The sequence below is a fragment of the Dunckerocampus dactyliophorus genome, chromosome 1 (assembly GCF_027744805.1).
Source record: "Dunckerocampus dactyliophorus isolate RoL2022-P2 chromosome 1, RoL_Ddac_1.1, whole genome shotgun sequence".
Classification (NCBI taxonomy): domain Eukaryota; kingdom Metazoa; phylum Chordata; class Actinopteri; order Syngnathiformes; family Syngnathidae; genus Dunckerocampus; species Dunckerocampus dactyliophorus.
The window spans coordinates 33,769,952-33,785,150 of NC_072819.1; the positions used below are offsets into that span (position 1 = coordinate 33,769,952).

Genomic DNA, 15,199 nt, shown 5'->3' on the forward strand with positions numbered 1-15,199 from the left:
TGACCCATGAAATGAAATGTGAATTACAACATTTCGAGATGAGGAAATCTTGAGGGAAGCCCTATGCAGTAATTTACTTTTACAGAGCCAATTGCGATCCACATAGAATTGGCTAGCCTTTTATTCCTCATAACAACAATAATTAACGACTAGCTGTAATTTGTACATTAAATTAGCGCCAAAGTAATGTAATATACTAAAAGGTCCATCAGCTATCACCATTGTGGAAAATATATGCTAATGTAGGCTGATTCATCCCATAGTGTATTTGTTTACTTTTCCATGTTGCTGTGTTTTAGCTGTTAAAAACGCTGTACTTCCTTGTCAACTAAATTCCCATTTAATCCAAGCACCTTAGAAAATGTGATGATGTCAACCCCCCTAAAAAACAGAAGCCCTGTGTAAAATCCTTCACACATATGCAACCCGCGTGAAATCCTGTGTTCAGCTGTAAGTAAACCTGAATGATGGGAAGCAGTCGGGAGAATGTAGGCCAAACCCACAAATCCATTCGGCTTATTAAACAAACTGTCAGGTTGGAGCTCCCTTCTGGTGTTCTCCTTTCCTCATGTGCCCACCCACCGCTTTCTATCTTTGATCTATCTTTTATCAATACTGTACATACAATATTATTTAAAGAGAGGCTTTTCTAGTGCAGTCTGCACTAGTTGAATAAACACGCATCTATTTCTGTCTTCTGTGCTGAGAGACCACAAGCAATGGTTCCACAGGGTCCTCTAGCTATTTTAAGCAAGAAGGAGGCATCCCTTGTCAACAGGAGGGAATTAGCAGTATGTGCTATTAATAGAACACAACTGCAAGGGGGCTTCCACTGTTGCAACAGGAATGATGACAAACGTCCCCCCCCTCCACCTCCACGTAGACGCTTACAAATGATCGGTCCAGGTTTCTCGTATGGAATCGGGTCTGCTATAAAGAAAGTTCATGTGACAGGTCATTAAAAGGCCTGTGTATTAGGTTATAAATCAGCATTTACTGCACTGAGCTAATGGAAGCACGTGAGGCATTCATGGGATCCACGGGGAATTGCATCGTACAACATACAAACATGGGAACATTTGTGTCTGTTAAAATGACAGGGCACTGGAGGGAACATGTATCTACAGTCATGAGAGAGATAGGAGTTCAATATTGTCACAGATTTAAATTGGAGATGTCAAATTAACCATGGGATACAATTTACAACAGGGCTTGAGAACTGCCAACATGCTTTTTTTTTGTCAGTCAGAAGGAGATTTACAACCATGGTTCATTAAATGAATTTATGACTGCTGCGGAAGCTCCATACACATACATTATTTTGTAGTGATGTATGTTTCACTTAACATATTTGATCAAATATATTAAACATAAATGCATCCTTGATTTTCTTGCAGAAATGTCTGAGATAAAATCTGCTTATTTTGATAATATATATCATATATCCTGTATATCCATATATCCCATATATCCTATAATATATATATATCCTGTCGCCCGAAGTCAGCTGGGATAGGCTCCAGCATGCCCCCGCGACCCTAATGAGGATGAAGCGGTATAGAAAATGGATGGATGGATGGATGGATAAATATATATTTTATTTGTATGCAATCCTAAATCAAGTGAATTTTGAATGAATCCGACTCGGTAGAATTAGTCAGTTTTTAGCAGACAAGCACTTTGTTGTAGCTACCGTCCTGCTTCCCATCATGCTTTGCTTGTTTGCTTTGTAAATAGTTGTTATTACGTGTTTAATGTTATACAACATTCTCTTATCTGTGAGTCCACATAGTATTAGTAGTTGCCCTGCCTGTGTCTGTTTAACTGTTTGGTCTTTTTTATCCACCACCATGATCGTGGTTTGTGTTCTCGAGTGTTATTTTTTGGCCCTCAGCACACTTTTAAAATAAAAACAAGAAAACTAAATAAAAAAGCTGCAAAATTGTTTTAAAAAATTAGTAATTTTTCAAGCATAAAAAATGATGAGAGGAAAACATCATTTCAGAAGCATAATGTTGAAAAATTAAACTGAAAGACGTTACCAGTATTTTTTTTTTAAGTAATGAGAAAATGAAAGTCATAAAATGAAGCTGGGTAAAAGTAATAGTTATAGTAATTGAACCAGAATCAGCTGGTCCTCAACTGGTCCCCTGGTGTGGTCGGAACCATCTGGAACTGAACCGCTCAAGACTGTGGAGATGACAGTGGACTTCAGAAGAACTCTCACTGTACATATTATCCAAACACTTAAGACATAAATAAATAATTAAAAAGTAACAAAAGGGACAACATAATGACAGTGCAATTCAACTAAGTGGGTGTGTGAGAATAAAGTTCAGATATTCTGGGAAAAAAAAGTCCTAATACGTCCTAATACATCATGACAACAATTCCAAGAAGAAAGCTAAAATTGAACCAAAACAGCACCAAATTTAAAATTAGCAGCAAATACTCTTTACGCCCCTGCTCTATAGCAAGCGTTTTGCTTTGCAGCTTGATCAAAATAATAAAAAACATTTTTCAAACCTGCTAAGCTAACTTCCGAATGAATAGATTTTTAGTTATTACAGTGAGAGAGTAAATAGAGTCTGGGGTGAGGAGAGGCTCACTGTGTCCCAATTTGAAAACCTCTGCTTTAATGTGGATTGCTGCAAATCGCCATGTTGTACAGTGTCTTTCTACACCACCACAATCAAATGTGACTAAAGTGTAGAGTCAGTTTTAATTAAGTTCAACAAAATTGTGTCATGTACTATTTGGGAATTACCACATTTTTACCTGCATTTGTATCGGCTCAAAAGTATTTGCGCACATTTACATAAATGTAAGCATAATTTGGTGAATGACTGCCTGACGTCTGGAGCACATGAACGTCATCAAATTGTCAGTTTCCTCCCTTCAGTGCAGACACCTTCACTTGCTGCTTGTTTGTGGCTCTTTATACCTTCACTTTTGTTTTCAGTAAGTGAAAAGCATGCTCTATCGGGTTGCAAGCAGGCCACTGATCAAATATGACAAATATCAAATTTCTTGTTTTATTCCACATTCATTGTGTTCGTGTGGAAAAACAGGCATGTCCAAATACTTATATCTGCCAGGTAGTAATAAGTACACGGCAGAGAGCAGTGTCTTCCTGAAGGACATTCACACAGAGAGTGAGTCAATTTCTAATGTCCTTAGCTGACATACTGGAAAACAGCCAACTGTAATGGGCAGAGGTTTAAGAAACTGCCTCATAGAGAGAAACATGAGAGAAAATGTGCGGTTGATGAAATGTGAGAAGGACAGAGAACGTCTACGAGAGACAAACATTTTCTGCCACTACAGTATAGACGCACCAGATAACACAAGTTCTGAGGTTGTTTGTACTTGACTAAACCAGGAGACAAGGACGTTTTGCTCTACTCTCGACCAAACCTCACGTCCCGGGTTAATAATAGAGCACTTTGCTTTCACTGTACAGCACAGACAAGCAACATAAAGATTCACTTAAGAGAAGAGCATCACAAAGGTGCAGGTCTACAGTCCACTCAAATGCTCCTCCTGTAATGGGCACGGGCCCCAGTGATGCTTTCATCAATACTGTACCGTAATATGGAACTTTCCATGTTGATGGCTTTATACTCTTTGCACTAAGAGTTTGCTGTTTAAATGTGTTGTTCTTATTCATACTGGATGCATGGTTTCTTTACACAAAATCATGCAAAATAACACAATAAAGGTCATAAGGGCAACTACCTTCGTAATTATAGTTACACACATCAATTTGGCCACACAAGGAGCATCACACTGAAAAAAGACACATTAACTCCAGGACATTTTGATATTGTTTTATCCTCATGACCAGTATAACTCACATTAGGTTTAAAATTTACAATTCATTTTGACTGACTAAATTCTCTATGCACATTAACTTTGTATTTATTCATTGGAAGTCCTTGTGGAGGGCATGGCAAGGGACAGCCGGTACACATACACACAACGACACAAGAAAGCTAACGATGACATACAAATAGTAGTGCAAAACAATGCAGTGCCACATGAATCAAATATATAATATGGATCAAAGATGGCGCCCTCCGTGGCAGACGTCTCTGTGACACTCTCCCGTGTTTTTCTATTTTTTGCTATTTTATTGTTCATTTTGGACATTCAACACACTCACGCAGTACATTACAACAGAGAGACACTTTTGAACATCGGCAGGGTTCACCATGAACCTTCATTTAGCCTCTCAGACTTTGCCTTTCTTCTGCGCCGGGAGAACGCAGCAGCCTGCGGACCTGGTGAGCTGAATACCCGGCGAGCAAAGCATCCGAGGCGTAAACGAGGCAAGCGAGCCGGCCTGCATGCTAGGCTAAAAGCTAGAGCGACGAGGCCACCGCTACCAAGCCTGCTGCTAGCCAACGTCCGCTCTCTTGAAAACAAGATGGACGAACTACGAGCAAGGATTACAGCTCAACGTGAGATCAGGGAATGCTGTGTCCTCACCTTCACAGAAACCTGGCTGACGGAGGATATACCGGACTCGGCGATCCAGTTGGAATCATTTGCTGCTTACCGGGGAGATCGGACTTTAGCGTCTGGTAAACACAGAGGTGGCGGCGTCTGTGTTTACGTAAACAAACGGTGGTGCACAGACGTACAGACGATGGAAAAGCACTGCTCGCAGGACATTGAGCTGCTGATGGTGAAATGCAGACCTTTTTATTTGCCTCGTGAGTTTAGCGCTGTGTATTTAACTGCTGTTTACATCCCACCACGAGCTAACACTGCTAATGCACTAGGCCTCCTGCATGACATCATTGATAAACACGAGACCAAACACCCAGACGCTGTATTTATTATATCTGGCGATTTCAACCACTGTAACCTCAGGACTGTCCTCCCCAAATATTACCAGCATGTGAGCTTTCCCACAAGGGAAAATAACATCCTGGACCAAGTCTACTGCAACATGAAAGGTGCTTTGAAGGCTGTTCCAAGACCCCACTTTGGAAAGGCTGACCACATCTCTATATTCCTTTATCCAACATACAGACAACTTCTTAAAAAAGCTCCCCCTGTACGTACAGCAGTTAAAGTATGGAATGAAGAAACTGATCAAGTACTTCAGGACTGCTTTGGCTGCACAAACTGGGATGTGTTTAAAACTGCAGCGGGGAGGGAAGATTGTACTGTTGATTTGGATGAATATGCTTCTGCTGTTACTGGCTACATTAGCACATGCATAGAGACTGTTACCACCACCAAGTATTACAGAAAATACCCTAACCAAAAACAGTGGATGAACTGTGATGTAAGGGCTAAGCTACGTGCTCGTTCGACTGCATTTGTCATGGGCACCGCTGATGACTACAAAAAGGCCAGATATGACCTGAGGAGGTCCATACGGGAGGCCAAGAGGCAGTACAGACAGAAGCTGGAGGGCTACTATTCCACCTCAGACCCTCGGCGCATGTGGGCGGGGCTCCAGCACATCACAGACTATCGACAGCAGAGTAGCGTAGCCACGTCCAGCCAAACCACACTTCCTGATGAGTTGAATGAGTTCTATGCCCGCTTTGATACCCAAACTCCTGATGAGCAGAGAGGGTGGCTGAACCTGGGGAGCACACAGGACTCACCTCTCATGGTGACATCAGCTGATGTGCGCAGGGTTCTAAACAAAACAAACCCACGAAAAGCAGCAGGGCCAGACAACATCTCAGGACGTGCACTTCGGGTTTGCTCATCAGAGCTAGCTGATGTGCTTGCTGACATATTTAACCTGTCGCTTGCACAAGCATCTGTACCGACCTGCTTTAAGTCCACCACCATAGTGCCCGTACCCAAGAAGAGCAACGTGACCTGCTTGAATGACTATCGCCCTATAGCACTCACTCCTATTGTTATGAAGTGCTTTGAAAGATTAGTCATGACCCACATCAAAAAGAGCATCCCGGCGGCAACCGTGGACCCTCTACAGTTTGCATATCGCCAGAACCGGTCCACGGATGATGCAGTCAACACTGCCATCCACACAGCCCTTTCTCACCTACAGGGCCAGGACACATACGTCAGAATGCTATTTATAGACTATAGCTCTGCATTCAATACAGTCAGCCCCCACAAACTCACAGATAAGCTCCTCACACTTGGCCTGTCTCCCTCCCTCTGTAACTGGGTGTTTAACTTTCTCACAGGCAGGCCCCAGTCAGTCAGAGTCCACAACCGCACATCCAGCTCAAGAATTGTGAGCACTGGGACCCCACAGGGGTGTGTGCTGAGTCCACTCCTCTACACGCTCTTCACCTACGATTGCGTGGCCTCCCAGAACAACACCAGCATCATTAAATTTGCAGATGACACTACAGTCATCGGACTGATCACTGGTGGTGTTGAAACATCATACAGAAGAGAGGTGGCGGACCTCATAGCTTGGTGTCGTGATAACAATCTCCTTCTCAATACAGATAAGACTAAAGAGATGATCATCGACCCAAGAACAAGGGAAAAGGAGCCGCATAGACCCCTGTTTATTGATGAGACTGAGGTGGAGAGGGTGAAAACCTTCAAGTTCCTTGGCACACACATCAGCGAGGACCTCACCTGGTCTCACAACACCCAACAAATTCTGAAGAAGTCCCAAAGGAGACTGTACTTCCTGAGAAGACTGAGGAAATTTGGCATGTCCACCACAATCCTGAGTTGCTTCTACAGATGCACTATCGAAAGTGTCCTTACCGCCTCCATCACTGTTTGGTACGGTAACTGTACAACACGTGATAGGAAGGCACTCCAGCGGGTGATCAAGACCTCACAGAACATTGTTGGGGCAGCCCTCCCCACACTGCAAGACATTTATACATCTAGAGTCCTACGAAGAACACACAACCTCATCAAGGACAGCACACATCCACAACACTCACTATTCACACTCCTACCGTCAGGCAGACGCTACAGGAGTTTGAAGTCCAGGACCACAAGGCTGGCAAACAGTTTTTACCCACAGGCCATCAGGCTCCTCAACGAAGCACTCGCACACGCCGCACGCAACACACGCACACACTCATAGCACTTTATTTATTTATTTATTTGTATTATTTACTTGTATTAATGTCTCGTCTGTTGTTGTTGCTTAATTTATTGGTATATATGTTTATGTGTTTATGTTTCTTATGTTCTTATTCTTTCATTTGTTTTCTTTCTTTTCTTGGGAGAATGAACAGAATAAGATTTTCATTGCATGGTATAACTGCTGTTTTACCATGCACATGACAATAAAACTCTCTTGAATCTTGAATCTTGAATCTATACGTCATTGAGTGGGACAAGTTCTGCAAGCAGACTCTTAGATTCCATGCCACACAAGCATCCGTCATGTAATGTAAAGCCGAGGTGCTAGTACAATACAACATGTACTTGGCTACTGTATTTGCATTGGTGGCCTTGACTGATGTAACCACAGGTGTCAGTATGGACAGCAGATGTTACAGTACAAGTGTGCGCTTGTAGGCAGTGTGTTTCTGCATGTACAGACTAGATATATACTGTATATGTAATCATCAGTTGAGTTGTTTTGTGTATCCTGTGCTGATTTTCTTAATCCAAAGTGTCCTGTCACAATGGTTGCTCAAATGGCATGTTTTGTTTTTGAAAACTTTGTGTTTGTGGACCAAAATATGATTCACGGAGGTCCTGACATACAGCTTTCAGGCCACATACTGTAAAGACATAAAAGTGCACATAGAAAATACACATCAGAAAAAAAAAACCTCAGGAAGTGTATAGGCAGCGTTTATCTAACTTTCCAATGGTTTAATTCCTGCCCTCGATTGATCATTCAGCTTGTCTTTCAGCACATGCATGTACAAGAGATCTGACCTCATGTTCGAATCCCCTCATTTTATTGTGCTTGCTATACACATGAATGTGAATACACACTCAAGCAGTAAACAGTGTGCTGAAGAATATGCAAACTGTAGAGATACAAGCTGAATGCTCTCTTTCTCAATATTACGCATCCTCCCTGAACATGATGGTTTTACAGTTTAATTTCAGCTATGGACACTCTGAGTCGATTGAGATATACTTGGCTGAAGAAACAAAGTGTCATTGACAAAATAGGTGCTCAGAGGCTCAGTAAGCAACCATCTTGACAGGAATAAGAGACTAATCATGTCTGAACTGAGGGTCACAGGTTTCTCTTACAAGGAATTATCTCTCATCACACTAATTTCTCTGTTCATCTCATGGTGAAGTGACTCTTTGTCTTCCTGAACTTGCACAATGGTCACTTTCACATGGTTTGAAGCTCATATAATACGTGAAATAGCAACCCAATACAAAGGTGCATGTGTACAAGCATCACACATCATTATGAAGCACCCATGTCTTCCATTTCCTGCATACTGTATAATGCCTGCAGTGCCTATAAATACAATGGAGTATACAGTATTTGAGTCAGTTTGCTAGTATTATTCATACTAATGCATGCTACCATGATTACTTCCAAAGACATGCAGCACTACAAGAGCAGAATAGCATTGATTGATAAATGCTGATGAAGAATGTGACCTACAGGTCTGCAGTGGCTTATGGGCACCATTGGAATGATTGTTCAAAGTCTATGGGTTCACAAATTTACTGTATAAATTCTGAGCATGCCTGTTTTTTACAACCCAAGATGTTAATCCAGGTGGCACCATGTTTTTCTTTGGTTCTTTGCTATCACGTTTTCTTAAGTAACAGCGAGCAAATAAAAATACATGATGCATTTTATTGTATTGTATAAAGCGCACCACGACAAAGCTTGCTATTTATTTATTATTTATGTGTTCCTCATGCTTTCTTGGGTAGGTAGGGTTAATACAGTAAAAGCCTTAATTAGCTGTACATTTAAGCAATAAGTTACCCCTGCTGTCATAAGTGTTAATACAAATGATGAAATATCACATCTTTTGTTACTTATTCACATGTCTCTTTCTACAAAGATGGAATGCTATGAAGTTAAGGACAGCATTGTTTATGTCGGGCAGTGTGGTCAAACTAAATAGTATTCCTGTTACAGTTGGGCTGGGTGGCAGTTAAAGAGACACTTAAAGGCAAAGCTAAATAAAATTACAAATAGGCACGGATGTACAACGCGACCTTCATTCTTTATCTTCTTTATCAGCTGAGTACCAAATGAACCTGCGATTTATAAAGGAGACATTCACTCTCTTCGGCGATATTGGCTGATAACACTTGATGGTGTGTACCTCCTGTATATCCACAAATGCTTCTTGAGGAAACACAAGTCGATTTATTAGGTATTAGATTAGAAAGTAGTGCATTTTTGTGGTCCTCATATGCATCACTTTCCCGTGGTGCATGTGTTGGTCTCTACGGAGACCACTAGTACAGATAATCAGAAGCGAAGAATGCTAGTGCACTTAGGTTCTTAAGGGACCTATTGTTTTTACAGAGCGAGCATTAAATGACCATCGGACCAGATGGGTATTAGCATCACTGTCTTCCACTGTTGCTGATCTTGACAGTACAGCTGGGACCTTGGCAGTTGGAGCAACACATTTTGCTGACAGTATGGCCTCACTTACATTTTAAAATAAACATCATCCCTATCTTATTGTGCGTCGTCTTCTGGCCGCAGTTGGTACTATAAGGTAGCAACAAGTGGTCCCATTAGGCTTTTAATAATGATTATTACTTCCTAGGCTACTATTTGGCTACGTTTGCGAGCTGGACAACTACTGTCATATAAGACTAACTCCATGCAGAAGCTAATGATATCCCATATAAGACACGTTGCAGGTCTATGATGTGCTCAAGTTCTCTCAGATATGAGCAAGCATAAGGTCTTCTCCTGCTGACTTTAACTTAACTTTTCACCTGCTTTGGACTCCAACACTGGACCCCAACTATTGGTAATCAGGGGCCCCATTTTTAGCTTCCTGTTCCAGTCTCTGCAGACGCCAGATTAATAATAGCTGACATTATATCTCACATTATACATCCGTACGCATCTTAGTGATGTTTACATAGTTGGTGTTGGCAAGAGTGCAGTTTCCTGTTTTCATGCCCTCTGGTCTGAAGTCCTCAGTGCTGTGGTTGGCGGCCTCCTGAATCTCCACATAATCCGACTTACTGAGAGTTGACCCGCTGCCACTGCGGCCACTCTTCTTTAGGTCATCAGCTGAGCTGGCCTTAGGCACGCTGGGGATATTTAAATACTGAGCCTGTTCTTCGCCCTCCGTCTCTCTGTGGTAAAAGTAGTTGAAGTTCGACACAATAACTGGCACTGGCAGCGCGATGGTCAACACGCCAGCGATAGCGCAAAGAGAGCCCACGATCTTTCCACCAATGGTTGTCGGGACCATGTCGCCATACCCCACGGTTGTCATGGAAACCACTGCCCACCAAAAGGCCTCTGGGATGCTGCTGAACTGGGATTCTGGCTCGTCTGCTTCGGCAAAATAAACAGCACTGGAAAAGAGGATGACGCCAATAAAAAGAAAAAAGATGAGGAGTCCGAGCTCACGCATACTGGCCTTCAGAGTCTGCCCCAAGATCTGGAGTCCCTTGGAGTGGCGGGAGAGTTTGAAAATGCGAAACACTCTGACAAGACGAATGACACGGAGAATTGCTAAGGACATAGCCTGCTGTCCTGCCTCTCTGTCTTCTGGCCTCTCTGCTAACTCTGTGCCAAGGGTGATGAAGTAGGGAATGATTGCCACAATATCAATGATGTTCATGATGTTGCCAAAAAATCCAGCTTTGCTGGGACATGCGAAAAACCTGACGAGGAACTCAAATGAGAACCAGATGATACAAAGCGTCTCCACAATGAAGAAAGGGTCAGTAAAGTATGATGATGTGTCATAAGTCGTAGTGACATTGGAAATAGTTTGGAAGGGATAATTGTACATCTCCTCGTCTTCGTTTCGGAAAACTGGCAGCGTCTCCAGACAAAAGCTAACAATCGAGATAAGAATCACCATGACAGAGATGATGGCAATGATGCGAGCTGGACCTGAGCTCTCTGGGTACTCAAAGAGCAGCCACACCTGTCTCTGGAACTCATTCTCTGGCAGTGGGCGCTCCTCTTCCTTTATGAAACCTTCATCCTCCCTGAAAATTTCCATAGCCTCCTCGCCCAGCTCATAGAAGCGAATCTCTTCAGAAAAAATATCAAGAGTGACATTAACAGGCCGGCGCAGCCTCCCTCCTGATTGGTAATAATAAAGAATAGCATCAAAACTTGGTCGATTGCGGTCAAAAAAATATTCATTCCGGAGGGGATCAAAGTATCTCATTCGTTTTTTGGGGTCGCCGAGGAGTGTCTCCGGAAACTGGGACAGGGTCTTAAGCTGCGTCTCAAAGCGTAAACCCGAGATGTTGATGACGACCCTCTCGCAGCACTCATGATCCGGCTCTGGGTCGTACTGGTCATGAGGCTGACCCGGATGTGCTGCCGCTTCATCTGTCGGGTCGTTGGTAGCAACCGTCATGGTGGAAGGTGATGGGACCTGCAGCTTTCAAATGAGGTGGGGCCAAGTTTGGCCACTGAAGATACACTTTTGAAGACCTAAAAGGTAGAACAAAGGGTCATTTTAATATAATTACCATGTGTTTTAATGTTCACTGACTTAATAGTGTGTGGTGTCTCCCCCAAAACACTGGTTAGATCCAAAACATCCTGCAAATAAGCAAGGCCTGGACATTTGGAAGACACAAGCAAGGAGGGGCCGAACCATTTGAGCACATCGGCTCCACTTTGTCTCTGAGTATTAGGTTATGAGTTCTCTCTCATTCGAGCGTGCTGTTGGATCAATATGCCATCCAGTAATACTGTATCAGCTCTTGCAGGGTGCAATTACAACCAACAGATCCGATTATACGCTGAGTGCTGTGCACAATGACTGAGATTACTTTTCTATCCCTGTATGATATGAGATGATATGAAATGTGATATGAGAGACTTTATGCCCAACAAACCACTAATTACCCCTAAATTTTAACATACATGATTTTTAAGTGTGGCAAACACATGCATTCTGCAATAAATAATAATGACCAACCTGTGTTATTTGCGTTGCTTAGAGTTGCTGCAGCGTTGATGCTCAACATGCCCAGCAGAAGTATCAAAGTCACCCCTTGCCGTCCAAGCAGCTTCTTCACTTTACTTCCAGCCATACATCACCAAAAACTCCGGCTCTGCAGCAAGGCAGCAGGGAGAGCGGGAGAGAGCACAAGGGATGAGGATGCTGGAGTTACCTCCCTCCGCTCACAGCTCACATGAGCAGCCGATACATGCTGGGATGATGCAGCTGTAAGGGCTACAGGTTGGTGTTGTGCTGTTGCATTGGTTAAATGATACTACAGGCGTGAGCAACTTTTTGAAATGTTTTATTTAGCACAGTGAGGGATGGAGCACCACAGATCTTCCAGCCTTATGTCAGCAGACTTGAATAAGGGAGGCTGCCGGAGATGCTGATGTCATTATGTATACTTTAGATTCCAAAATCAGCTGCTAAAGCAAATTCACAAATTCACATCATCCACAGAATGATAGACATATATATATATATATATATATATATATATATATATATATATATATATATATATATATATACCTGTATATAGTACTTTATCCCAGCCATTTACCCTCATAAAGAATATCCATGACTACATAGATAATGCATATTACGGAAATGTTCATAACCCATAACCCACCAATCCTAGTCAGGCATTTCAGGCAAGCAGCCAAGCTCATGCACTGGGTCTTTTCAACATGACCATGTACTGTTGTTGATTGGCAGTCGCTGGTGAGTTGGGAGTGACAGGTGCCAAACATGCTCAAGCCATTTGAAGCCCTCTCCTGTGGATGCAGCCACAGTTATTTTCATGCACTAAACAACCCATATTACAGCGTTATGTGTTATTATTGTAGCTAATGACATGCAGGAATTCACCCTCTTTCTCTTGATGCGCAGATGTATGAAATGTTATCCAGTTTGGTTCCTCTTAAAGTGTTCCTTTGCGGTGGTAGTGAGCCTTCATATTTATCCTTCTTGCCTTTTATTTGACTCGCACGTCCAGCGGCTGTGCCATCTCGTCACGGCCGTGTAGAGCAGCCTGCGATTCCCCCGTCTCTCATCTGTCACTTACATCCACCATCGTGGAGATGCGTGGGCTGCAGTTGGGCATCGCAGTGCATACTAAGCTTCTGCATGGCGCGCCTCGCCCCACACTGGTGCTCTCCCCCCTTTCTTTCCCGACACTCCAGTGCGCCAAGTTAAAGGGGAATCATCACCTAATGCACAGTGAAATCGCGGCACCAAAACGTAATCTATATGTATTTTATCACTCAGAAATAATTATTTTTTCCTAATCTCTTGTTATGAGCTATTTGTATTACGCAATGCAACGCACTGGATACAGTTAATACAGAATTTGTGTGACCAGACCACAGACTCAAGATAAATAAACTGCTTAAAAACTAAATCATAATTGCCCAACTTCACAAATAATTGCCTTCAGGATGTGTTCCTTTGGGACTCAACAATAAACACCTCGTTTATAGCTGTAGTAAGTAAGTAAATCCAAACATTTGACTGGTTCTGTAAAAAATGTAACCACAATTTCTACATTCTTTGCTATCAGTGTCATTGTAAATCAAGCTACAGGTCCACATGTAGTTGGACAGCTACAGTTTATTTATGATTGTGCCTTTACAGTAGATTGAAGTTAATATATGATCATAAATTGTTACTGGGATTACAGCAGACAAGCAGTGAGGATTATGTTGACACAGCATGGAGAAACGCCTTCTCCGACACCTAGCCGGGACGACCCAGTGGCTTGCACAGCAGGGGAACCTTGTGTTACCGCTAGCTGCTTCAGCGTGAGGTGGAGGTGATCCATTCCTTTCATTCATTTTCAGTACATTTTTCTGTACTATCACGTTTGTCAGCTTCAAATTATTATTATTTATGGGGTTTTCCTTCTGGGCCGCATGGTGGCCTAGTAGTTAGCATGTTGGCCATACAGTCAGCAGATTGGGAAAATCTTGGTTCGAATCTCCGTTGGCCTACCACATTCCAAAAACATGCATGTTAGATTACACTCAAAGTTGTCCATAGGTATGAATGTGAGTGTGAATGGTTGTTTGTCTATATGTGCCCTGCAATGGACTGGCCACCAGTCCAGGGCGTACCCTGCCTCTCGCCCAAAGTCAGCTGGGATAGGCTCCAGCATACCCGCGACCCTTGTGAGGATAAGCGGCATAAAAGATGGATGGGTGGATGGTTTTCCTTCTTTGGTGTAGGGGTACCAGCAATTTTAACCATGTGTATATATTATATCAAGTTGCTAATTTTTAATTCTCTTTATGGCATTAGGGTCAACGCATGGCGTTTCTTATGGTAACGTCAATATAAGGTACTCCTGGACTTTTACTTTTATGTTTGGGAGCACACATGTACCCTGTATGGGGTCAGTTCATTTCGTAAATTGTACATTAAGAGGCAGAAATGGACTTTTACTACCGTCATTTTAACGCTGAAAGTACAATACATTTTATATAGTGAAAAGACCAAATTGTACCTTTAACAGGGATAAAGGGCCTCTGAGTCTACAATACAGAGGCTGTAGCCTACATAATACAATTTGCCGAGCTGCTGACAATGCTCTGATTATTTACAGACCTGCTTACTGTATCACAGCCCACTAATTACTGCCCAGACCTATTAGGCACATGCAGGCATACACACATACGACTGTAATGCAATCATGAACTACAGTAGATGGAATTTATACAAGAGTGTACAGCGATTAAATCTTTCCTCCACTGCTTGGAAATAGGACAGGTGGAAACCCAGATATGTCTTCAGGCAGTAAAGGGGAATCACATATTAACGATAAATATCCTGCACCATTCTCCAGAGAGGTATACCTCATTTCCTATATCCCCATATAGATCCTCCTTGCGCTGCCATTCTGCACAATCCAAGGTCAGGTTCACCATGATACGCAATCCTACTCCAATCAAAGTGTCACCATACTGATTAGGATGATGACATAGGACCACAGGGAATGCAACATTAGCTCACCGAGAAGAGAGCTGGTAATCAGTTTTACACTCTGACTGAAGGTGTCTGTTGAGAGCAAGTGACTCTTTACATAAGCAGGATGATTGATGGCCAGAAACTGT

The 15,199-nt window shown here is 42.6% G+C and overlaps 1 protein-coding gene across 2 annotated transcripts; it reads right to left on the minus strand.

Annotated features, from left to right (window-relative positions):
- Positions 1 to 6,179: 6,179 nt before the first annotated feature.
- On the minus strand, positions 6,180 to 13,228 carry kcna2b (potassium voltage-gated channel, shaker-related subfamily, member 2b). Of its 2 annotated transcripts, XM_054788179.1 has the most exons (4): positions 12,960 to 13,228; positions 12,721 to 12,865; positions 12,063 to 12,198; positions 6,180 to 11,569 (listed from the first exon to the last, which is right to left on the minus strand). In XM_054788179.1, exon 4 carries the CDS (start codon positions 11,490 to 11,492, stop codon positions 9,990 to 9,992), a length of 1,503 nt encoding a protein of 500 aa, XP_054644154.1. In that variant the 5' UTR covers positions 11,493 to 11,569; positions 12,063 to 12,198; positions 12,721 to 12,865; positions 12,960 to 13,228; the 3' UTR covers positions 6,180 to 9,989. The 2 variants fall into 2 exon arrangements, with proteins under 2 accessions (XP_054644154.1, XP_054644066.1); XM_054788091.1 differs by lacking the exon at positions 12,721 to 12,865.
- Between the last annotated feature and the right edge of the window lie 1,971 nt (positions 13,229 to 15,199).